This window comes from Diuraphis noxia, unplaced genomic scaffold (assembly GCF_037042655.1).
Source record: "Diuraphis noxia isolate RWA-SAM2 unplaced genomic scaffold, SU_Dnox_SAM2 contig0002, whole genome shotgun sequence".
Taxonomy (NCBI): Eukaryota; Metazoa; Arthropoda; class Insecta; order Hemiptera; family Aphididae; genus Diuraphis; species Diuraphis noxia.
Genome location: NW_028301712.1, coordinates 6,311,451 through 6,338,975, shown reverse-complemented (window position 1 = coordinate 6,338,975; position 27,525 = coordinate 6,311,451). Strand labels below are relative to the sequence as shown.

Here is a 27,525-nt window from a genome sequence, read left to right as displayed (position 1 = left end):
GCATGATTCATGTACCTAGGGATTGACAGTTTTTCGAATTATTCTAACAAGTGCACATTATGCAATAAATGTATAATTGGCCAAGGTAGTCGTCGTCGTGATCGTCGATAACAACTCGTGTGCAGACTGCAGTAAACTGCAGTTGTAATTTGTACAGCCAAACAGGTACGACTGCATTTTTACTTTTTAGTGCTTAAGTGTGTTGTTGTGCATACTGCCATACAATAATGGTATTTATTTATTCTGTAGTATTGCGTGGGTAATTAGTATAACATTTTAATCTAAATATTGTAAAATATAGTTTATCGGCTATAGGACCACAATTTAAAATATACTAATAATTAGGTCTCTGGCGGGGTCTCTGATTTGTATGAAACGAAATTATTGAATAATTGGTATGGTATCCATATAAAAATATATAAAACAAATTATTTGTTGCTCGTTAAAAAACACAAAAACATCTTCTCTGAAATCATTTTCATGTAGGTACCTATGGAAAAAGTTCGTTTTCGATTAACCTGTAATTTTGAAAGAGGATTTGACCTGAAAATATTACGTTTTGATTTATTCAAACGGCGTCAATCGATTCAATGATGTTTATTCCTATACAATCGATATTTAACTCGATTTTGTCATTTTTGTCAATAGTACGTTTGGGATTTCCATTCCTCATCATAATATTTATACACAGGTAAAATTAGCTACCGAAAACATTAAATTAATTTTAGAACAAATATCAACCCAAAATTTCAAAATTTGATAAAAAATATTCAATTGAAGTAGCAAATGCTTGAAGATTTAAGTGTTCAATTTTAAATAGGTACAACTTTACAAACCACAACGAACCTCCACATAAGTTGTTCTTGCACCAACCCAAGAAACATAGAAATCTATAAAATCCTACATAATATTATTATGCCCGATTTTGAATACAGACAAATTTCGAATTTCGGTAAATTTGAAAATATTTAAACAAAAATAAATATTTTAGGAATTTGTTGTACCTTTTTAAACAATATTATTCGAAGGGACTTAAAACTTTCACCATTAGATACGCGTTTTATTGTTTATTATACTTAATAACATACTGTTCAAAGAATTAAGATTAATATTATGTTATTTATACCACAGAATAGATTAAATGTATTATGTATTTATGTGTTTATTGTATGAATCTATTCTGAAATACCTACATAGGTGTTAACATATCATTATACCACATAGTACGTTAAAAACAATAATTATGGAATGCACTTAATATTTCAATAAACATTATTTAATATATTTTGTGATTTGGTTTGTAAAATTAGTTCAATCTACTGTGTATTAATAAGGCGTAATGGGAGAAAAAAAATTACATAATAATATGCTACTCCAATACCTATATATTATTATATAATAGGTACAATATTTTAGAAATGCAGGCTGACCGTTCCCATATATATAAAAACATTCGTTTTCGTATGTAATGGACGATGATTTAACATTTAATTCGAATGCAACACACCCGTTGCCATAAGGGTGACCTAATCAATGACTAGGTACATTCGACGGTTAACGGAAGAAAAAAGTCCCAGTAAATAATCCCGGAAAAAAGTAAAGTGAAAAAATTACCAAAATACGTTTATTTGTATAGTTCTAGCTTTTTTTTTTTTTTAAATTAATAATTATTATTGATAATAAGGCTTCAACAACGTCATTAGCTTACGGTATTTTTACATTGTTGATTGTTATATACAATTAAGGAATCGCGGACGTTTCGCCCCCACCCTTTCGTCCCCGTCAAAAAAACCAGTCTCCGGCAATTTTTAAGATAGGACGTTTCGTCCCGGAGAGTTATAAGACATAGGACGTTTGGTCCCCAGCATATTTTGATAAGTACTTTAATTTTAAATGAACAATTTAATTTTTAAATGACAATATTACAAAATTACAAATACATAATCAATATTCACACAATATAATTATAATTATACAAATACCTAGTCAAAATTTAAATAAATCACAATTATATTAAGTCATATTAAATGTCGTAAAAATTAATAAATTAATACATTTTTAGGTCAGCTGACTACGTACGTGAAGTTGGCCCCCCCACATCAACCCAGAAACTTCAAACCTCTTTAGAAAAATTGCTACTTATTTGCTAGAATTTGCTATGTAGTTTTTAGAATTTGCATGGTTTTGGTTTTCCCAGCAAAAACATTTTTCACTCGGGGGGGCCAACTTCACTGTAGCCCCCCCACATTTACTCAGAAACTTCAAACCTCTTTAGAAAAATTGCTACTTATTTGCTAGAATTTGCTATGTAGTTTTTAGAATTTGCATGGTTTTGGTTTTCCCAGCAAAAACATTTTTCACTCGGGGGGGCCAACTTCACTGTAGCCCCCCCACATTTACTCAGAAACTTCAAACCTCTTTAGAAAAATTGCTACTTATTTGCTAGAATTTGCTATGTAGTTTTTAGAATTTGCATGGTTTTGGTTTTCCCAGCAAAAACATTTTTCACTCGGGGGGGCCAACTTCCCGTAGCCCCCCCACATTAACTCAGAAACTTTAAACCTCTTTAGGAAAATTGCTACTTATTTGCTAGAATTTGCTATGTAGTTTTTAGAATTTGCATGGTTTTGGTTTATTCCTAATATATTTATATCATTTTTAAATCTCTTTAGAAAAATTGCTACTAACTTTTTATTTTTTTTTTTTATTGAATAAAAACATGATGAATACGTGTTTTTTTAATTTTATTTTTTCTTATGTTTAAAAAATTATATTTATTCTCATTATTAGAATGAAAACAAAAAATAAAATATAAAATATTTTTTTCGATTCATTCTTCCATCAACAAATATAATAGAGTATCATGTTGGCCATTGGGTGTATAATAACAAAATAGTTTATTATAAAAATTAAAGTCTAATGAACTACATTATAATAAACATTATTAATTATAATCATTTATCTGTTATATATTACTTTTTTACGTCCTGAAGTTGACACCTTGAGTATGGTTGACCAAATTCAAACTTGTGCCAATAAGGTTTTGCAGATTTCATGCAACAATTTGAAACATAAGTTTTAGAATTTGTAACATTGCTTTATGTCCACAACTTTCAACATAGTTTTGGATGCCAAATTTATTGCGTCATTTTTAAGCATGTCTGTTGATGTTGGTATTGTCATAGATGGTTATAACATCAATATTAATGACTCATCAAATATTATTTTAATAATTAATAAACAACACGTCAATGAACTTGGCCCACCCACTTTACGCAATCCACTGCAAATATATGTCAAAAAATAGCGAATACTTATTACTTAGCAATTAATAGCAAGTTGGTTTTCAAAATTAGTAAGTCAAAGTGCTTGCGGAAACTATGCAACAAAATAGTTCATATTTAACTTCTAATTGCATAATTTTTTTTTTTTTCGAAAATCAACGATTTATCAAATAATATTATAACACTACTATAGCCATCGACAAATCATAACGTGTAATAGCAACGGATTGTTCAGACTTCATATAATTATTTCTTATTTACTCTCTAGTAGTTACATGAAAAGTATTATATTATGTATTATTTGGTATAGGTAGATTTGTTTTATTATATAACAATAAAAATAAAATCCAAAGTAAATTTAGGTACTTTGATAAGTGCCTATTTTGTGACTAGTACCTGTCGGCTGTCACATTCTTAACTAAATTAATTTATCCCAGTAATGAACAAATACAATTTAACTATACATTATTAGTTATTAATTTATTATGTCCGTGAAGATACCCCGCCTGTGCCCCACACTAATGATTTCGGGTCGATTACTTCAAGAAAGTACATGAAAAATAATATGAGTTCTAATAATATTTCCCACTGTCTTTTAAAATATTGCTATTTTTAAATGTTTAATATAACCCGACCTTATTATGTATATCGACTATACGAACGATTAAAATGGTTTATATTTAGTATTGTTATCTTGTTATTTACATATGATTGTATCGTCGTTGATTTTACTATCGATAAAGTAAAAAACACTAGATTGTCTGTCATTCGTTTTCGTATTACGATTTCCAACGTGTGATGTTTGATGCGATTTCGTGTACCAACTTATAATATTGATTTATCACATTGTCATTTGCTTGCCGCGTTTGAAAAATGGACAACAAAATAGTAAGTTACCTTGATTGTTTATAAATTATGTACTTTTATGTTTTAATAAATCTAGAAGTAAGAAAATAATAAAGCAATAATAATTATCATAAGGTTATTACGCCGTGTCCTATGTGAATACGACAAATGTGACGAAATTACGAATAATAAAACAGTTTGTATTAGATTCTGAGCGGAGCGATGAATGTATTAATTTTACAATGATGTGTGTTTTTTTTTGTGTCTGTCATCACGTTTTGGGGCAGTAAAAGTGCTTCGATTTTTGACTTCAGTACCTCGTTCGATCAGAAAGTGAATCTAGTTGGTACTTTGGGGGGTCAAAAGTAAAAAATTCTTAATAATACTTTTCTAAATAATCGAGAAAAACAAACTAAAAATTAAGGGAAAAACGGGAAATTTTACGCACACTCATTTTTCGACAAAATCGATTTTGGTTTTTGATGTAACTTTAAAACGAATGACCATAGATACATGAAATTTTCACCGAATATTTATATAAGTATATTCTATCAAACATGCAATTTTCAAAAAATTTCGACTTAAGTTGAACTATTCATAGGCATTTGAAATTTTCGATCATTATTAGTTTTTTTAAAATTAATATCGATAAAAATTTATTTGTTAGGCAGAAAAGCTTGAACATTTAATTCAAGGCTCTAAATATATTGTTACAATAGCAGCTGAAAAATAAAAGAAATTCATTGTCACAATTTTATTTTATATGCCTTCAAAGTTTGAATTTTGACAAAATACGTAAAAATCTCGAAAATTCTCAAATTATTTTAAGGTAGAAATTCATAAAAAATTTTCTTTTTAAATCTAAGATTTAAAAATTTAATACAAGATTTCTTACAAGTTTTTCAATCTTTATCACAAATAAAAATTCCACCGGAAATTCAAATTAAATTTTTATGAGCATTTGAAATTTAAATTTTTACAACATTGGATTTTCACTGGATTTCACATTTAGTGATTTTCTTATTTTGGTGTAACTCTAAAAGACTAAAACAAATGACCGCAGATACTTGAAATTTTCACTGAATATTTATATAGGCATTTTATATATTTGATACAATTTTCAAAATATTTAGATTTGTTTTGAGCTGTTTACTGACATTTTAATTTTTCAACTTTTTTAGTTTTTTTTTCTATAAATATCGATAAAAATTTATTTGTTCGGTAGAAAAGCTTGAAAATTTAATACAAGGCTTCTAACACATTGTAACAATAGCAGTTAAAAAATATTAAAAATTCGTAGGCACGATTTTTTTTTATAAGCATTTAAAGTTAAAATTTTGACTAAATACGTAAAAATCACAAAAATTCGCAAATTATTTTAAGCTAGAAATGCATGACAAATTTTCTTTTTAAATCTAAGGTTCGATATTTAATAATCTATAATATATCCTAGACTGACAAATCATCTCCGTTTAGAATCGTTTTTTGTATACAATGATACCTATCATTTCATTCAAATTTAACCTACCCTAGTCAGAGGTCCACCCCACCCCCTAATGTACAGCAGAGCGACATCCACTTACCCGCTTTTTTATGTTTTAAATTAAGGTTCTCAGAATGATATTTTATCTCATGATAGGAAATACCTAATATACATAAACTGTTATTATATTAAGTTAATAGTAGTAAGATTACTTCAATAATTCATGTTATTTTAAAATTAAATTAATTTTTTGAAATTCCTCGTCTAATATGAATATTTATATAATAATAATACAAGCCAAACTTATTGAAAATCTTGTATTAAATTTTTAACTCGTAGCTACTTATACAACATTTTTATGAATTTTCAACTACAAAATTAATTGTTTATTTTCGCGATTTTGACATATTTTGTAAAAATTTGAACTTTTAACACTTATAAAAAAGATTGTGCTTAACAATTTTTGATTTTTTTTTAACTACAATAAGAGCGACTTATAAGTAACGTTGTATTAAATTTTCAAGTTTTTTTGAGTACCCAAAATTTTTTTATTGACACTTTAAAAAAAATAATTAGAAATATCGAAAATTGTTGTACAGTATACATACAAAAAAAAAACTCATAATTGTAAAATCAATACATTAATCACTTCGTTCAGAATCTAAAGAAGAATAAATATAATTAAGTAAATTATAAGATTATTAGGTAGTATAAATATATTTAATAAATAAAAACTATTTTAAAATATAAATTTATTTTCATATCTTATATTTTCACCTACGTGAAGCTGGCACCACAAAGTTAGCACAATCACCTAAAACCATTCCAACAAACTCTACTCGGACTTGTTGGACAATTGTTAGATTTTGTTGGAAGCTATAAAAAAAGTTATTCGATTTCAAAGTTTGTAGTGCCAACTACATGACAAGCACTACATTTATAAAAAAACACTTTAAAACTCTTACAAAAATACTCATATAACGTTGTTGGACATTGTTGGGCATTTGAACTTTGAAATTGAATACCTTTTTATATAGCTTCCAACAAATGCCCAACAATGTCCAACAACGTTATATGAGTATTTTTGTAAGAGTTTTGAAGTGTTTTTTTATAAATGTAGTGCTGGTCATGTAGTTGGCACTACAAACTTTGAAATCGAATAACTTTTTTTATAGCTTCAAACAAAATCCAACAATTGTCCAACAAGTCCGAGTAGAGTTTGTTGGAATGGTTTTAGTTGATTGTGCTAACTTTGTGGTGCCAGCTTCAAGTAGGTTATATTTTCTATATTTAATGATATTTTAAAGTAGAATAATGTTAAAAATATAAAATTGGTGCTGCTATAGTAATTTTATGTTCAAATTTGAATAACATTATATCGAATTAGTCAAAAAATTAACAAATTTTTAATTTTTTTAATTACGACTTATGTGTATTTTGGTACCTAATATGAATATAAAATACCTTTGACAGCCTTTGCTCAGAAACGTTTTTCTTTTACAATGATACAAAATTGAATCAATATTTAACAAAATTTACTATATATATTAAGCTATTAAAGTGATAACTTATTGTCCTACTGTGCTATATGTAAAATGGATTGCGAGATTGATATTTTATTTTTAAAAACAACAATAAATACCTACATATTTTTTTTTTCTGATAATATAAAATGCGGGTGTCTAAGTTTTTAAACAATTTTATTTTAGGAAAAATCGAAGAAAGGTAGAAAACCAGTAGTTGAGCTAGGTATTGTCTTCAGTCATCTTGAAAAAAGGAAAAATGACTTATTTAATGAAAATGGTATTTTGAAAAAAGCCTCTTCGAAAATTTGGAATGAGATTTCTACTGCTCTTGAAGGAAAAATTACATCAGTAACATTGCATTTGGCTGTGCATCATAATCGAAATAATTGGCAAACCAAATTAAAGAATCTACTAGGTATTAATGAAAAAATAACTGTTCTATCATCAAATGATAAAGAAAGTTCAACAGATGAATCATTTATATCGTCATCAGAATCATCATTATCATTAAATGACTCTAGTAGAGAGTTATTTAAATTTTATCTGTCATATGAAAAATTTAGACTAATATGTCCTACAACAACTTCGTATAAAAGAAAAAATAAAAGAAGAAATTATGAAATATTAACACCATATGTTTGGACAGATATAATAAATGATGAATTTTTAAAGGCTCATAAACTTCCTTGTAACTTCATTTATAAAAGAGGGAAAGCATACACGAATTCCGAAAGTAGGTATTACATTACATTTAAGGCAAAATGTAAGGATTGTGATGCTAATCTTTTTGGTTGGAGTGAATCTAAACCTGACGAAGGAAAACCGCTAGATGTTTCAATTTTAACGAATAACACAAAGGGGCTTGAACATCAACATAATACAAAAAGACCGTTGAAAGGAATAAAACGTCAAGAAATAGGGCAATCATTAAAAACCGATCTCGCTTGCAATTGGAGGCGTGCAAATGTTGATGATATGGAGTTTGGTAGTATTTCCCCACCAAATTTATATAAGACATCTGTCTTACGAAAAGCGAAACAGGAGTCGAAAGATAAAGAAATAGGTAAAAAATATAAATGCTCAGTTCAATCACTTGTAGAATTTAAGAATAATTCAAAGTATTCAGGGTCTATACATACTATTGGCATCGATCCTTTTTTAGTACATTATTGGACTCAACATCAAATTATAATTTACAAAGAAGCATGCAAAAATTATTGTAAGTTATCAATTGATGCTACTGGTTCTTTAGTTAAAAAGCTTAAACGTTCGTCGCTAAAATTACTATCAAGTCACATATTCTTATATGAGGCTGTAGTAAGTACCAGTTTTGGAAATAACATGACTGTTTCACAAATGTTGTCAGAAAAACAAAATACTTTGACAATTTTTTTATGGTTGAGTGAATGGATGCAGTTTGGTATTGGCAATCCTAATGAAGTTGTCTGTGATTATTCGAAAGCTCTACTTGGAGCCACGTCGAGAGCCTTTTGTAACGGTAGCAGCATAAGCAGCTATGTAGAAAATTGTTTCATGGCATTGATGGGTCATGAGGAACGTTTACCGTGTTGTTTCTTACGCATAGATGTTGCACATGTTATTAAAATATTTTGTCGATTGAAATGTTTAACTGGTGTAAGAAATAAAACACTGAAAGAATTTTATGTTAGATCACTGCGGCTTCTCTTATCATCAGAAAATCTTTTTGAATTTGGTTATTATTTAGAAGCGGTACTGACTGTAATTATGAGCGAAACTGATGGATGGATTGAAAATGATAACCATAATAAAACTCCGGCTGAGAAAAATAGAGAAAATATAATTAATAAAATAAAAGGGTTGCCTGAACAAAATGATTTTATAGATGGTTTTCAAAGTACTGATGATGATTATGTTATAGAAGATAATAATATTGAAGTATTAAGTTCAAATCATGTACAGCAATATTTAAACAGTATTTACGAGCAAAGTAAAACAAATTCTTTAGTAAAAGGAGATCGGTTATCGGCATATTATCTTCCTGAATTAGCCAACCATGTTCTACGTATTTGTAAAGATTTCCCTCTATGGACCAATGTTATGAGAACAATGTTTAAATCACCTTATACTAATGGAAGTTCTGCCGTAGTTGAAAATGATTTCAAAGAGCTTAAATCTCAAATTCTGAGGTTTGATGTTCGACCTATGAGTGTGGATAGGTTTATAATAACACATCTAAAAAGTATTGAATCTAATGCAAAACTGACCAGAAGTACTCAGATTCGAGACTCTTTAATATCACAAGATCACAGAAATAATCACATTTCAATCATTGATGACACAATGGTTCACGAGAAATCAAAAAATAAACTTGTATGTGCACCAATAGAATATTTAAAAAATATTGACTATTCTGATTCCGATTTAAATACAACAAGTCCAATACCAACCAACAATGATAATATTCAGAATTATTCTATCAGTAGTCCAAACTCCTCAGCTACGGACGATGAATTAAGTACTTCAATTAACTCGGAATGTTCTCTGAGTGCTGTTGAAAATTGGCGTGGTTTTGGGAATGATACAACTATTTCTCCAGTTCAAATAAATAAACATAAAAAACAAAGAGTTACTAAATATATGAGTTCAAATCCAGAAATAGAAAGAATTCTTAGTAATCCTTCAACGCGTTCATCATTGGATACTATATTGTTAAATGGTAATACATCTACTCCTATTCGATATAATAAAAATAAATATTTATTACACAACACCTGCCCGTTTGATTCGGTTTCGTCGATATTAGTAATGGCATACATTGATATAAGTTTCTACAAAGATTTTATAAACACAAGTAAAAATAGGATGTTACAATTTTGCAAAGAATTAGCTCATCACAAGACATCAAAAAAAACATACACCGATCGATTTGTTCTACTAAAAGGCATTTTTAACGAAGACATGAATGTATCCAACATAAAACTAATTAACACTGAATGTAACGTTTCTTTTATTGTTACACAATTGCTCAAAGATGCACCATCGGCTGAAGAATACATCACTTGTTCTAATAATCAATGTAAAAATGCTTCAAAAACTCACGGTTGCCCAACAATCATCATGCGTTTTAAAGGCAATGGATTTAATTTATTACAACAAAGTCTTATTCAGTATATAGAAAATAATAGATACGAATGCCAAGAAGAATTTTGTAGCGGGATCATGAATTCATCCAGAGTCTTGGGATATCATTTATTTATTGAGACTGATATTTTTGCTGAAAATCAACAATTTAAGCTGGATGATTTTCCAGTGAACATAAATATTGAAACAAAAAAGTTAGTATAGTAGTTAAAATTTTATTTATAATTTAAACAAAAAATATAATTATATTTATTTTTACTGAGTTAAAATTGAACAAATTTCATATAATTTCATACAACTTAGTAACAATCATACTCATATATTATTTTTCAGCTACATATTTTACGGAGCTGTAGCTTTTAGTTCTGGTCACTACGTGGCGTATATACGAAGATCCGAAAATAAATGGGAACTTCACAATGATATTTTGAAAAAAATTATGAAATTCTCAAGTACAAAAGAAAAATATTTAACTCCACATCTTCTTGTATATATAAGATTAAACTAAACATTTTAAAAAGAAACACGTGAAATGTTAATTTAAACTTTTAATATTATTATTATCATTTTTAGATAAAAGACTTATTTCATTTTTTTTTAAATTGCTTATAATTAATAATGTTCATTATAGTATAGTTCATTAGACTTTAATTTTTATAATAAACTATTTTGTTATTATACACCCAATGGCCAACATGATACTCTATTATATTTGTTGATGGAAGAATGAATCGAAAAAAATATTTTATATTTTATTTTTTGTTTTCATTCTAATAATGAGAATAAATATAATTTTTTAAACATAAGAAAAAATAAAATTAAAAAAACACGTATTCATCATGTTTTTATTCAATAAAAAAAAAAATAAAAAGTTAGTAGCAATTTTTCTAAAGAGATTTAAAAATGATATAAATATATTAGGAATAAACCAAAACCATGCAAATTCTAAAAACTACATAGCAAATTCTAGCAAATAAGTAGCAATTTTCCTAAAGAGGTTTAAAGTTTCTGAGTTAATGTGGGGGGGCTACGGGAAGTTGGCCCCCCCGAGTGAAAAATGTTTTTGCTGGGAAAACCAAAACCATGCAAATTCTAAAAACTACATAGCAAATTCTAGCAAATAAGTAGCAATTTTTCTAAAGAGGTTTGAAGTTTCTGAGTAAATGTGGGGGGGCTACAGTGAAGTTGGCCCCCCCGAGTGAAAAATGTTTTTGCTGGGAAAACCAAAACCATGCAAATTCTAAAAACTACATAGCAAATTCTAGCAAATAAGTAGCAATTTTTCTAAAGAGGTTTGAAGTTTCTGAGTAAATGTGGGGGGGCTACAGTGAAGTTGGCCCCCCCGAGTGAAAAATGTTTTTGCTGGGAAAACCAAAACCATGCAAATTCTAAAAACTACATAGCAAATTCTAGCAAATAAGTAGCAATTTTTCTAAAGAGGTTTGAAGTTTCTGGGTTGATGTGGGGGGGCCAACTTCACGTACGTCAGCTGACTTATTATTTTTAAATTCCTAATATAAAATGTCATTATCATTATTATAGTTAAATGTTGTACAAAATGACTGTAATTTCTTTTTCTTAAAACTAAGTAGGTATTTTCGGTACATTTATTATTTCATTTTGTTTTCGTACCAATGCAGTCGTTGCAGACGCATGGCATTGCACATTGATTCAATAAATATATATAAATTAGGATGTTTAATTCTTTCAATATTTTTTAATTTATTGTTGAACCCTTCTGACACGTTGTTGGTCCGACCATAACCTTCTTTTGTGGCATTGTAAACGTTCCACATGTGCGGTAAAAATATTGGTGGATCTCGTAGAAAGCGAATTGTACCGTACTCCGTTATTGTGTATTTGTAAGTTTCGATGACGTAAATTGAATCAAAATACACCAAGATATCGTCTAATCCTTCCAATGATTTCAATAATCATTCTAATAATAGTGACATTCCTACATATTTTTAAATACTTAAAGATTATATAAATGTATACATTAAAAAAAATATAAATTACCTTTTTTTACAATATTTGCAGGAAGAAATGCTAAGGCAGGAATCATTTTTACAGCCTCTCTAAATTGTTTGTCTTGTTTATATCTAACGGCTAATCCCAATTCTTGAACCTTTCGCCAGATAGATTGGTTTAAATGGTAAAAACACAATTGCACTGATATTTCATTGTTAAATACTTTTTGAAAAAATGAGTGTTGTTGGATAAATCAATCACTCTGTATAATAAATACAAATATTTAAAATCGTTGATTTGCAAATTTGAAATAAACTTTCTTTAAGTATTCAATTCACGCAAGCTTCTCATTAATGTACTCAGTCATACGATCTACCAAGTGTTTGTTATTTTTTTTCTTGTTTGCTAGTATAAGTTTCCTAGTATATAATTACTTCGAAATTTAATATAATTTAATGTCTGAATGCTGTTTATTTAAAACCTGAGAACCAAATGTCCCTTAATCAAAATATGCCGAGAACCAAACGTCCTATGTCTTATAATTCTCCGGGACGAACGTCCTATCTTAAAAACTGCCGCGGACGGGTTTTTTTTGACGGGGACGAAACGGTGCGGGGGCGAAACGTCCGTTTACCACAATTAAGTTATAGTTGGGAATTACATGATTATGGGTTAGTAGTTTTTACAGTTTTATATAATATTACAATACAGTTGTTAGTAGTGAGTAGTGACATTTTTTATAGTATTAGATTTTGGTGTCGATGCATTGGCATTTGAAGAAGCTATGTATTAAGTGAGTATTGTGTTCTCCTAGTGCTTCCTCCATCGATTAAGGTTGGTTGAGGATGTTAGTTCTATAGTTGTACTTGATATTTTAGTGTGTAATATAAAAATGCTTGTCCATGTATATTTGTTATCTATTTTAATAATTAGGGCTGAGATTTTGATGGAAAGGTATCTTGTTTCTGGTGTTTTGAAACGTTGGTCCGTAAGTAAAATATGTTTCGGGTGATTAAAATATACTAATAATGTTTTATTTTATTCTTTATACTTTTTTAGTTTTTAGAGCATAGCATTTTTCACAATTTGTTTATAAAATGAATGCAAATTTTTGCGATTAACAAGAGACTTTCGACAAACTGCCGACGGCAGACATACCTTATTATAATTATTACAATACGTTTTATTATTTTATCAATTATATTGAAACGATTATCAGTATTTGTTCGACTGCCAATCGTTAGGTACACAAATAATAGGTAACAATTAAATTTAAGTCTATATTATTAAAGGTGGGACGTTTTACGTCAGGACTTATTTTCCCTAGTTTTTTTCCGCGACTCCATTCGATACCAGCCGCGTGTTACCCGATTTTTTTTTTAAACAAAGGTAATAGTATGAACAAAAAAGGATTGAGATATATCTAGGTTAAATAATTTGATATAGTTTAGTTTGTTTTAAATAACTGATTAATTTTTCAATGTTGCTTGGCTGGGGACTTAGAGCTTCTTCCAGATTGTTTTCTATGTTGAGCTTGATTCTGATGTCGGTGAATTTACGGCAGTGGCATATTAGATGTTCAACCGTGGAAGTTTCACCGCAAGTTTGGCATTGGTCAGGATCTGATCTGTTCATAAGGTGTTTATGGGTCACCCATGTGTGACCTATCCGTAATCTGTTTAAAATTACTTCCTGGCGTCTTGGTAATGAGAAGAATGACCATGGAGAAACTGTAGATTTTATTTTATTTAGCTTGGTATGAAGTGATGACCGCGAGATCTGCCATTGAGTTAAAATGTGTTTGTCGATGACGGATTTTATATCGTGAAGAGTATAGGTGTGAATTTTGTAAGAGAGATGGGAGGAGATGGCTTCTTTGGCATACGTATCAGATTTTTGTTTTGTTATCGCATGAAGTGTGAGAATACATCAGAAATATTATTATCCGTTTAACGCATATTCGTTATAATTGTGTTATATATTTTGGCGAATTATATAAATGAATAACTTCATTCACACATAACAAAGAAAAAACTTATTGTGACATAAATGGCCTATTATGGTATTCTAAAAAAATAATTTAAAATGTTTGAATAATGAATTCAACATTTGTGTCTATAGTATACAGATTAAAAAAAATAATAATAATAATAATTTAACTGAGTATCTTATCGGTAGTTTGTATAATGGGTACTTTAAAATCAATAATTATAATTATAATCGTCACAATGATATGATATGATGATTATACCTGCTATTGTTTTTTTTTTTTACTTATTTCATTAAAAAATATTAATCAAAGTGAATAACACTTTGAAATAAGTAGAATGTCATTATACTATAACAGGATCGATTGAAATATTATCTCATCTTTATTCTCATGATTTAACAAAACCACTAAATATGATGATTGATGAATGATGAATTATATTTGAATATTATGTTATACATACTTACATTTGGTTATTTGTAGCAGCCAATAGGTTCGTCGAATCACGTGGTTAGCGTTCTAACATTTTCACTAATATAGAAATACTGCAATAGGTATTATTCCATTTCCTTTTTATGATGAACACATCATGTTATTTTTTGTTACATTGTGCGGCTCTTGATTCTCTTACCGCTGCTGGCTTCCCTGGATTTACAAAATATATAGTGTATAAGATATAATTTAAAGTCTACTTAGGTATATAATATAAATTAGTTTTTTTTACTTTTAAAAATTGTGCTTTAATTTTGTATCTAAAACAAAAAATATAAGTATAGCGTAAATAGTAAATACCCAAACGGTAATATATTTTTTCGTTACTAGGAATTGACCTAGGTACTCTTTATTTAAATCATTATATACAGTTACAGTAATAGGGATAATAGTTCATATTTACATAACATAATTTAGCTATTGTAAAAAAAAAGGATTGTTATTTGAAAAAATAACCGGAAGTTTATAATAGTATCCCCATGACTCCATATGACATTCCTTAAGAAGTACAAAAAATCTTAGAGTTGGCGGTATGAAAAATTCACTCACCGGTATTCGGTATGTATTTACATACCGGTTTCTATCGGTATACCGGTAATTCGGTATTTTTCGGTAAATACCGTCTCTTCGGTAAATACCGTTCCTTCGGTATATTTTTGAGATTGTTGGTCCTCTCTCCAGGTATTTACAAACAAAAGGTATGGATTTGATTATGTCGCAAGAATTGGTTGATGGTTCTTTAGTACAATTGAAAAAATTATAAAGAAATATGCAAAATGTAAAAAAAAGAACTGATCATTTTATTGAACTAGTGAATAGTAAATTTGAAGAATGTGATGTAGATGTTTTAATTGAAATAAAGTTTCCCGAAGTCAGAAGTCGGTGTAAGAAAAAAATGTATGATGAAAAATCCTCAGATACACCTATTCTAAATGCTGAAAAAAAGTTTGAGGTTCAGGTTTACAATGTTATATTAGTGACAAAGGGCCTAATTACTTTGCTACGAATTGAAGTATTATATTAAATCGCCGGCGCGACGCTATATTATTATTATTGTGAATTTCGTGGTGCCAATCACCGAAGTTATTATATTTATGTGTAAACATCATTCTTTGTTTTTTAATGTAAAATTATATAGCTAGGCAGCGGCTGGCCAGCAGTGCACCGAAAAACTGTGAGTTATTTATTTTATATTATTATTATTATTATTATTATTATTATTATATTCGTTATACTTATTATTATATATTATATCGTGCCACAAGTGCCGTACAGAACTTATATTATTATTTATTGTTAAATTCCAATGCGCCATAAGGGCTTTATATTTTGTATTATTCTGATGTGCCAGAAGGACACATAGTATTTTGACATTTATATTTGTTACTGCAAATTTGAAAAATATTATATTAGTTTGGTCATAAGGACCGCAGATTAATTTGCACGGATTGTTTTATATTAATATTATTCTGTTGAGCCAGAAGGGCTACCCCCTACAGTATACCTACTCGCGCAGCTCAAATAGCTACCTTGAATTATACTTCATTTTTATTATTAATACTATTGCGAATTTTATATTTATTTCTACATTTCCAGTTTATTATACAGCAACTTATTATTTATCAACAATCGCGTTACCACTTATTTAATTTTAATTCACTGTACACACATCAACATATATACACACATAATAAACGTAAATAGGTACACTACACGCATTACGTAGCTCGACAGTATTTGCCCGGCAATCCCGACCACAGCTGTTCGAGCTATTACAGCACTACACACCCAGCTAGTCCTCGTATATATAAGACCTATAGGTGTTAGTGGTGAGCAAAAAAGGTGTCCGGAGTGCGCATATTATTATTATAATATGCTTCCGGCCCTAACAGCCTTATTTCATTGAGAGAATGTTGCAACCGCATGTGTTCTCTCCGTTTTATTCACGTACTATATATCAAATCTTTGTTCACTAGTTTCAATTGTGTATTGCTAATTTTGATATTAGAGCGAACTGACCCTTTATTGAATTTTAGCTAAGAAGATTATCAAGTTTCTCTCGTTGGTATTTTACAATATATAAATTTTTAAACGAGTTACGGAACTCATTTGCAATTTTCAAATATTTTTAATTTACATACTCATAAGTCATTCAAAAATGACGAGTTCACACCACAAACAATGCATCGAAATCCTTCAGCTCCACTGGGTCTCACGTGTAAGCGTTTAGCTCGCACTACGCGAACCATTGATACACGTATGTTGTACGTTGTAGGTAGCAAGTTGACAACTTTGTATGGAGGTGTAATTTAAAAGTTTTAATTTAACAAATAAAACAAAGTGAAAAAATACTAATGGGCAGAATGGGCTGTAAAAAAGACGAGGGAAAGTAATATGGTTATGACAGAGGTAACTAGGATATGACCAGTTTTGCTGAACTTTAGGTTAGAATAGGGAGATTTTGAAGATTTATGATTCGGCCGGTTCATATTGACCACTTTCCTCTTCACGGAACTCCATTTTTGACAATATTAAAGTAATAGGTCTCTTGAAATTTTATTCGCCCTACTAGATTTTAGGATTTCGGTGCTATGATTCATAGCTAGTTTTTTTTATTAATAAATTAGTCATTTTTGAATAATAATTTTTTTTCATAAATAAGTGATTTTTCAGTAAAAGTCTCATAAGTCAGTTGCTGAAAATAGCGTACATTCAAAATATATTTTTATAAGAAACTTAGAATATTGAAAAAAACGACATCATCACGAAAATTTTCAAATTAATTTGAGTTGAAAATATAATATTTATCTTTATATTTAAAACCTAATATCAAATATTAGATATCTTAAAAGCTCATATTTAAAACTATTGTCAACATTAATATACATTTTTTGACAGTCGACATTCATAAAAAATAAATTTTCGAAAATTCTATATGATTCTTAAAGCATTAAATTTAGTTTGCATTATTTAAACATACGATTATTTTCAAAGTATATCTATATAATGGTACTTAATAATATTTGTTTTTTTAAGAACTTCGCTTGAAAAGGGTTATCAGTGTATATAGTTGTCTAAGTCTAGAATTTCGGTGGCATATTCTTCATTATTTTATTTCTAATATTAACTTAGAGGTCAAATTTTTGAACAAGTCAAGATCATCAATTTCTAAATTTACTCAGAAACAATATTTTTAAAAACTAATTGTCATACAAATGATTCTCACTATACTCAATTATGCATAGTTTTTAGTTAATATTTCTTTTGTTGTAGTTTATACGAAAACCGTGACTTTCACAAATCTTCTACCATCATACGTTTTAGTTATAAACATTTCATAAGTACGAATGATTGGATAAAGTTATAATTTAACCATAAACCTTTAAAGTGTTCATATACAATAGATGTTACAAAACAGTAATTAGAAAAATAAAATAAAATTCTTTATTAGAATTTCATATCAGAATTTTCCAATTTTTGTACAGGAAGTACACTATATTACTATAAACAAAACCTGTATAATAAAGACAAAATTTTCAAAAAACACATACGTTAATTCTAAAATAGTTTGACGCGTTTATAAATAATACATAGGGTAATATCATAAAAAAATACCAATTAAATAACACGACAAATCGTTTATTCGTGTAAACGTACATTGAACTCCTACAAGTAATGTGGTATAGAAATTTTAATATTTAGAGATATATTTGTTTTACTAAGACTCGTCCACAAAAATATCATCTGTTAATAATAAAATGGCTATACTGCATTAATTATAGAAATTCTATACACATTTATACGAATAACTAATTATTTTTATGTATTGTGAATAAACGCGTCAAACTGGAATATATGTATGAGATTTGTGAAAATATTGTCTTTATTATACAGGTTTTGTTTACAGTAATATAGTGTACTTCGTGTACAAAAATTGGAAAATTCTGATATGAAATTCTAATAAAGAATTTTATTTTATTTTTCTAATTAGGTACTGTTTTGTAACATCTATTGTATATGAACACTTTAAAGGTTTATGGTTAAATTATAACTTTATCCAATCATTCGTACTTATGAATGTTTATAACTAAAACGTATGATGGTAGAAGGTTTGTGAAAGTCACGGTTTTCGTATAAACTACAACAAAAGAAATATTAACTAAAAACTATGCATAATTGAGTATAGTGAGAATCATTTGTATGACAATTAGTTTTTAAAAATATTGTTTCTGAGTAAATTTAGAAATTGATGATTTGACTTATTAAACAATTTTTCTACTAAGATAATAGTGAAAATAAATCGATGAAGAATATGCTACCATCTAGACAAATATACACAGATACAAAACTTTTTCAAGTGAAGTTCCTATAAAAACAAATTTTATTTTTAAGTACCATAATATAAATTCTTTGATAATAGTCGTATGTATAGATAATGTAAAATAAATATAATGATTTAAAACTCAGATAGAATTTTCGAAAATATATATTTTATGACACGTCAACTGTCAAAACATTTTAATTGTTTGATTTAATGTAGAAAATATATAATATATATGTATGAGGTTTTAAGGTATCTAATATTAAATATTAAAATTTTAGAAGCAAAAAGAAATAAAGAAATATTTTATTTTCAACTCAAATTAATATGAAAATTGTTGTGAATAATATGGTGATTTTTTAAAAATCTAACTTGTCCATATGAATATATTTTGAATAAATGCTACAATTTTTCACACCCATAATTTAAGAAGTTAAATTACTAGTAGGGCTCGGATTTAAATGTAAAATAGATTATTACGTTAATATAGTAATATAAACAAAAGAAATCTATGATAATAATAAAAAAAAAATGTTTAACATAATATAGTGGGCTTTACAAAACGATTAAATAGATATAATTATTAAAATATACATTGAATCATATATTATGTTGTAAAATAATAAAATTAACATTTACTAGAGCCACAACAAATCCTACAGTCTCGACCTTACCACACTTTATAGAAATATTGGACATCGATACTGCTCGACTGCAAGGGATCGAATCCTCGAGAACATCGATTTCAGACGTTGGCTGAAGCAACGGCTTGGACGGGACAAGTTCCATCTCGCAATTTTCTGAAATGGTAGGTGTTATTTTTTCCGTATCCGACAATAAATTATAGTAACAAAATGCCATACTTTCATCGAATATCGGAATTAGTTCTGCTGGCGGTTCGTCTGCAGTTGAGACTGAATCCTTCAGCGCCGTATACGAGTCACTAGACAGTGTATTCATCTCGACATCTTCGGGGCAGTCCTCGGTGACAGAAGATGTATGAATCACTGGCATATTTGGAATTGAATTACATAAATCTGCGGGCCCGTGACTTTCAAGTTCATTTAGCTGATTTGTACGGATATTATAGAAAATCTGCAACATAAGATCGGTCGTGGATAGCACTAGCGGATCGATGGCTGAAGACCTCTCTGTCTCTGACACTGAGCTAAGTCTTTCGGGCGTCTGCAAATCATCTGAACTTTCCAAAATGTCCTGTTGTTTTCCTTGAAGATCGTTGGAAACTTCATGCATCTGATCATTTTTGGACGATGCGTTTTCATTATAATCGCCTTCCGACATCTTCAATTCGCTGTTAGACGGGTTCGTTAAATATTACGTTTATTTGTGATTAATTAAATTTAATAAACACTTAATGTAATACGATAATTGTATAGGCACAAAAATACGAATATACTAAAAAACTTTTAATTAGAAATTAACACAATAATATATAATATGTGACTGTTCAACTAGAATAGGTATTATGAATGACAAAAAATATGAATGTATTTATATCAACACTCATTTTTACCATGGCAACAAGATTATTATTTATTATAATAGTAAATACTAAAACTCTTATACATTTTAACATGATTTATATTTTCTTATCTAATTGAACCAAACTTTTTCATTCTTACTTGATTTTGAACTAGTTGGTTGTCATGAAAATCCATTATAACAGATCTTAGTACTGGTACAGTACTAGTACCAGAATTAATTTTATCATTATTCACATTACTCTAAAAAATTATATTGTTAATCTACATTAGTAAAGTATAATAAAAAATATGAAATAATCATTTTAAATATTAAAAATAATTAATTTTTACTAACTATATTTTGTGTAAACTAAACTTACCAAAATAGTTTTAATAGGTGATTTTAGTTTTGTTTAATATTAAGCAAGTATTTCACAATTAATACTTATATAATATATTTATGAAAATAATTTAATCATAACATATTTAATAGCTAATGTAAAAATATGAAGTATTTTGACACTTATATTGTAGTTTAGTAACTATTATGGCTGAATTAATTTTCTTTCGGTTATAAACTATATACATATTATTTTTAAAGAATTCTAGGTAAATAATTATTCTAGGTAAAATAGGTAGATACTCACATTTCCAATGCCTAATAGTGGTTGATTGCTAATATTTTTTTGCATAACTAAATTAATACATACATTATTAAAATTCTTGGTCATACTCATACACTCATAAGTCGTATAAAAATAATTTCCTATTTTTATTTTCACCATCGTACTAAAATATAGAAATACATGGGTTTTAAATAAAAAAATATGCAATTTCATGACATACCTAGCTTTGAAATCAAATTTATACTTACCAGAGTCACTATAACATAGAGGAGTCACAATTGGTGTAAAACAATGATTAATCTTTACACAGTTCTCACTTGACTTTTTTAATAGTTTCATTTTTTTGGCACCACCCTTTCTTTTGTTTTCCATTTTTAACAGACAACAACCAATACTCAATAGACAGGTGTATTAAAAATCACCAAAAAATACAAAACATTCAACAATCAAATAAAATAAAAACAAGTAAAAATCTCACAACATTATATAATATCATCGAACGTAACACTAACACTACCTATACAGTATATTAATATATTGTAAAATGTAAATTCTCGATGAAGACTAGCCGTGGTTATAAACGCGCATTAATCGATTGGTATAATCAACATTATTAATAGACGTTATAAATAATAATTGTTCGTGATGCAGATTGGGTGGAGTGGAGGATTATCAGTCAATTCGAAACCTAAAATCTATTTTTAAACACCAAATATAAACAATTTTGAATTTTTACACTTGCGTGTTATTATATGAAAAAAAAAAATATTTATAATTTATATTTTAACTCATTATTATAGTGTTATAACATCTTGTATAAGTATTAAGTATATAAGAATAACAAATTATTTTTGAGCAGCGGCCCATCGGGAAAGTTCCCAGTATCCCGCCGGCCCAGTCCGCCCCTTTGTGCTACTCAGTGCTACTGAGTAATAGTTATTATTTTTTTTAAATATTCTCATATGTTAAATAATAATAATAATAATAATAGCATTTTGTATTAGCAACAACAGGTTGTATTTTTTTCCTTAGATACTTACAATTTGTATGGATATCTGTGGCTATATGGTATCAGTTATCATTATATGCATGCTATAAATCATACGAATATACTTCATATTATGGTGCATTATAATTATAAGTCTATTGAATATTTATTTGGTCATGTCGAAGTCGGACATTTTGGTCTTTTTTTACTTAGGCATGACCGCGATGTCCAATTCCGATCATTTCGTTTAAAGTTATTCTACTTGAATCTGTAACATCAGAATGGTTCATGATTTGCAATTAGGAGGAGCTATCATCTCGTTCAACCACTTATTGACATTTTTTAAATACGTGAACAGTATAAAATTATAATTAGGGTTCTGAAGTTATAGGAGTTGCATATTGTTCTATATGCTGTCGAATTGTAGTAGACCAAGATAGTATCCGAACTATACAATGTTGAGTTTAAAAATTAAAATTCATATTTTGCATATTTCGATAATTTCAGAGGAAAAGTGCATATTTCGTCGATTTTCATTGATGTTCGCATATTTGTATGCATATTTAATATTTCCAACAAAAATTAATTTTTTTTCATTCTTAACCAATTTATTTTAAATAATGTTACATAATACAACGCTAATAACGCGAAAAACAACTTAACAGGTATTATTCAACATATATTTATTTCGTATTTCACAAATAATGAAAATATATTTATTACACTATTTTTTCAATTAAATAAAATCTCAAACGCCAACCGGTAACGTGCCATAATTTTTTATTTTTATTTATATATAAGAGTTTTAAATAATACAATTTTTTTAAATATATGTATTTAGAATTTATTTTCGTGTATGTTAATGAATAAGTAACACACTTTTAATAAATAAATAATTTTTTTCTTGCATATTTACATGTCTATTTTGCCTTTTTTGCTTCTATAACTTCCAAACCTTAACTATAATAATATATACATGATATATTATTTATTTATTTTAATCACAGCCATTTCTATATTTATAGCCTCAAATATAATATTTTAAATCATTGAAAATTGATTTATTATCGTCATTCATACAATCTATATATATATAGGTATAGGACACCTATCCATTTACTCATGGTATCTGTGAATTGTTATTTTTTTTCTAAATATACAAGCTTTCAGTATTTATATAATGCACCTGTATTAAATTATATAGTATTATATAAAACATATTTATTGTATTCATTTTTTCAGCTGTTTTGTCTGAATGATTTTGTGCTATACTTAGGGCAGTGACTCTAAACTTGCACTGATGCACGTGCAGGCGACATACCTATATGGTCGTATAGTATTATATAATAATGTATATAGAACTCGGGACCTCGTGCATTGAAATACCGAGTCCATCACATTAAGTCGTGTGACAGATGTACAGTAATTTTGTCGTATTCTTAAGAATGGTTATATTTAATTTCATAAAGTTATTTGCTGTAATAAAACGTATTATGCACCTATTAGGTAGGTAGGTACCATTGAACGGGTCACCTGTATTGTTTTTAAAAAAAGTTGTGTAATATGTATGTTATTATAACTTAAATATATCAAGGAAGGATTAAGCGTCAGATTCTGTGGGGGACATTTGAATTAGAAAAATTCTATCAATGTGCTCAACTTAAACAATATACGTGTATTACACACGCTCCCACCATTGAACTTAAAAAAAAAACTATACAATTTTTAGTACGCTATTAGCATGAATTTGCGAGACTATTTCTAGAATTTACTCGAAACATTTTTACGAGTTATTTATAAAAAACTACAGGAAGGGCTATCTTAACGTTACCCCCCTCTGATTGAAATAATCACTTTTTTGACATTTTTTTATACCAACTATTAGCACGTTGAAACTGTGGCTCCTTCGGCTTGTTTCGAAATAGAGGAATATGAGTCGGCTTGTGTTCTTACTGGGTGGTGAGGATGCCGCCGATAGTCACTGATTCGTACTGGCTCTTCGACTCTATGCGTGGCGATGATGCAGGAATGGGTTGCTCGTAGGATTGTACGATGAGGAATGTTCGGATACTGTCGATGGTCGTTTTTGTCGGCGTCGTAGTCGCCGTTATCTGGTTGTCAATTTGCAGTGCGGCTCGTCCAAGTTGGTTTGTTTTGGTGGTTCTTTGGTCAAAAGTCTCTGACTACTGTTATTTCCTGTACGTCGTATTCTGATTGGTTGATTGTGTAATCCTTAGGAGGACGTTTTGATTAGTGATGTAACCGCTACAAGTTGTACTGGTTTTTCAGGATCAGGATCATCTAGAATATCCATATTGACAATATCATCTCTAAGTTCGTTTTTAGTTTTCTTGAAAAATGAAAACAATGTCCCAGCTCTTTTTTTTACCACTCATGGTATTAAGTATTTACTATTAATATGTAAAATTTAAAGTTAAGAAATAATTATTCAAATTAATATGTTGTTTAATTATCATGATAATTCATTCAAAAGTGTAAAATCTCAAGTAATGATAACATTTATAACATATTAACCACAGGAATACAGGATACAGATAGTAACATAAGTCAACCTAAGACGATCTATACAAATAGATGTAGTAACTAACATACTTACTAACATTAGTAATTACCACAGTTATCTATACTGTCTACTGTGTAGATAACTATGCTAGTTACTTTACTCCTTGGATGAAAAACTACACTAAATTGAAAAAAAAAAAAAATTATAAAAGTGTATTACTGATTTGTATTTTGTACCAGGTCTTTCTTCTTACGGCTAATCTTTGAAGTATTTTAAGTACCAAGTCCTACCTAATGTCTAAGGGAGGGGCTTCAGCCCCCATTGCCACCTCTTGTATCCGTGCCTGGTTACAACGTCATTCACATAAATTTGCATGACTGTCGTCGATGTCGAATGTTCAAGATTTTTCCGTGTATACTCGTTTTCCAATTTCTCGCATTAGCCCCCCCCCTCCCCCGATCAAAATAATCACCTTTTTAAAGTTTTTTTTACCAAGTATCAGCACGTCATTAGAATGACTTTGTACTACTGTCACGGCGTCACCGATGTCGAATTTTCCCGATTTTCCCGTAAAAATTCATTTATACTCACATTAACGCATTTACTCCCTCAATAATAATAATAATTTTAATATCTGAATTTGTACGCGATAAATGTTTTATTTTGATTGATAATTTTTTTTTACTTCGTAGATTTTAGATTCTGAGTGGAGCGATTTTCAATGTTGTGGATAAACCTGGAAAAACAAAAAAAATTAAAAATTAAGAAAAAACAAGAAGATTTACACAAAATTAATTTTTGAGAAAATCGATTTTAGATATTGATTTAACTCTAAAACAAATTACCGTTGACACATGAAATTTTTGCTGAATGTTTATATTGGCATGCTAATGCTAGTTCAATGGGGGGGGGGGGGGGGGTGTAATGCATGTAAACAATATTCTTTAATACATTCTGTTATATGTACATAAATTTTATGTTGAACAATATTTTATATTCATTCGGAATTCTAACGAAAGTATTGATGTACTAGTACGACTGAGGGCGTTTGCGTTAGAAAATTAAAAAAATGTACTTAAATATTTAAGAACTAGAATTTAACAAAACTAAACTATGCTTAATTTACACGCGTGCATAAGGGCCTGTTATACATTCACAGTTCAACCAAAACATTATATAATAAGTAGATTTTTCAAAATTTTTAAATTAGTCGTCATAGATACGTCCTTAAAGGTATTTTACCTTTTATTGCAATAATTATAATATTCAATTTATAATTAAGTCGTTGACAATAATAGTTCTCTAGTAGAAAAAATATGAGTCGAAATGGTTTTCAGTACCTATTGAGAACCACATAATTATCTAGAAGATACTGCGATAAGAGATAATTACTATTGTCTTCCATAAGTATTTAGTTTTTTTGTTATTTTATTAAATAATTTAGGACATTTTGTAATAAGATTATAGGTATGAATATTTAATTTTTTGTTTAAAAATACATATAATCTTGGAAGTACAGAATTATTTATTCTTTAAAAATAAGCGTTTAAGATTCTTTGTATAGGTACCAATTCATTAGTGTATAATATTTTGTTATTTTTGTATTTTTTAAAAGTATATAATCATACTATTTTCTATATGATAACATTTAAAAAACTTTAGATCACTCACAGATTTAATCGAGTTGTGTTTACCACCGACTACATAGTTGTGTCAGCAAAAATAATCGAGACTGAAGTTACGATCTGCAATTATTTATTAGGTACCTCCTGCTATTTCCATGGTCGGGCTGAATTAACGACCATGAGGTAATCCCGGTTACACCCATTCTAAAGTTTAATATATTCTTAATAATAAAAAACCCTGAAAATCGCTCGGCTGTATAGTAGGAATCTAGAGGAAAGGTATATTCTTACAAGAGTAGGTAATCTCCTACATAGACATAGTGTTAACTTTGAGCTACACCCGATAGTTTATCTATAGATATTTATTGCTAGTTAGAAATGTCTATACAAGTTTTTATAAAAAGTAGGAAAGTTTGAAAAAAAATAATTTCTATATTCAAAAACTAATTAAATTACAAAAAAAGTGTGTGTGTGTGTGTGCAAGCACGCATGGATGGAGTGAACCTTCTTTCGTAGTTCTTAGTAATATCTGAGCAGCTGAGCTTTTCTATAAGTAAAGAATCTCGCACAAAGATTTCACTAAGAAGCAGTACTGCAGTGTTATGCATTATCTAGATATTTTTATCTTATCTATAAGTAGATAAATAAATAGGTTATCTGAGAAATATAGATAATTATTCAGTCAATGATTTAGAAATCTTTAACACAAAATTATTTTTAAATCCTAAACATTCACCGCACTTTGTATTAATAATAATAATAATATTTATGAAATAATTACGATAACTACTATGAATTTATTATCCCATATAAATTGCGTCATTGGGTGTCGATGGATAACGGATGGTGGTTAGCATCGATATTCAATGTTATTGGAAAAATTTTTTTAACTAGAAAGCTTGAGTGACAAGACGTTTGAAATGTTTATGTGTTTAAAATCTAACAAATTTAATGCATAATTGTATTTATTTGGACATCAGTAAAATATTGTAGATTTTTAATTTAATTATAGCTAAATAAATGATTTTATTTTAGTTACTCGCTTAAACATAACAAATCTTTATATTTTATAAATACTTAAAAATAATTAAAGATAGTTTTTGGTATTTAATGATGTTATTCTAATACATGTAAACATATTATGTATTCTTAGTTATTTAAATATTTTATATAGTATTATCAACACATTTTTGAACAATTAAGTATATACACATTTAATCTTAATTTTTTTTTAAAGTATAT

The 27,525-nt window shown here is 28.4% G+C and overlaps 1 protein-coding gene and 1 long non-coding RNA gene across 2 annotated transcripts in view; one reads left to right on the top strand and one right to left on the bottom strand.

Annotated features, from left to right (window-relative positions):
- The window catches only part of LOC149057985 (uncharacterized), a 46,353-nt gene that overhangs the window by 379 nt on the left and 18,449 nt on the right, over window positions 1-27,525 (top strand). Inside the window, exon 2 of the long non-coding RNA XR_016190131.1 lies at window positions 20-165. This is a non-coding gene — a long non-coding RNA (uncharacterized LOC149057985). The remainder of the gene's footprint in view (window positions 1-19; window positions 166-27,525) is intronic.
- Window positions 17,185-20,369, bottom strand: LOC149057987 (uncharacterized). Its single transcript, XM_089220454.1, has 3 exons — window positions 19,900-20,369; window positions 19,676-19,836; window positions 17,185-17,262 (listed from the first exon to the last, which is right to left on the bottom strand). The coding sequence occupies exons 1-3, from the start codon at window positions 20,336-20,338 to the stop codon at window positions 17,185-17,187; spliced, it is 678 nt and encodes a 225-aa protein (XP_089076580.1). The 5' UTR covers window positions 20,339-20,369.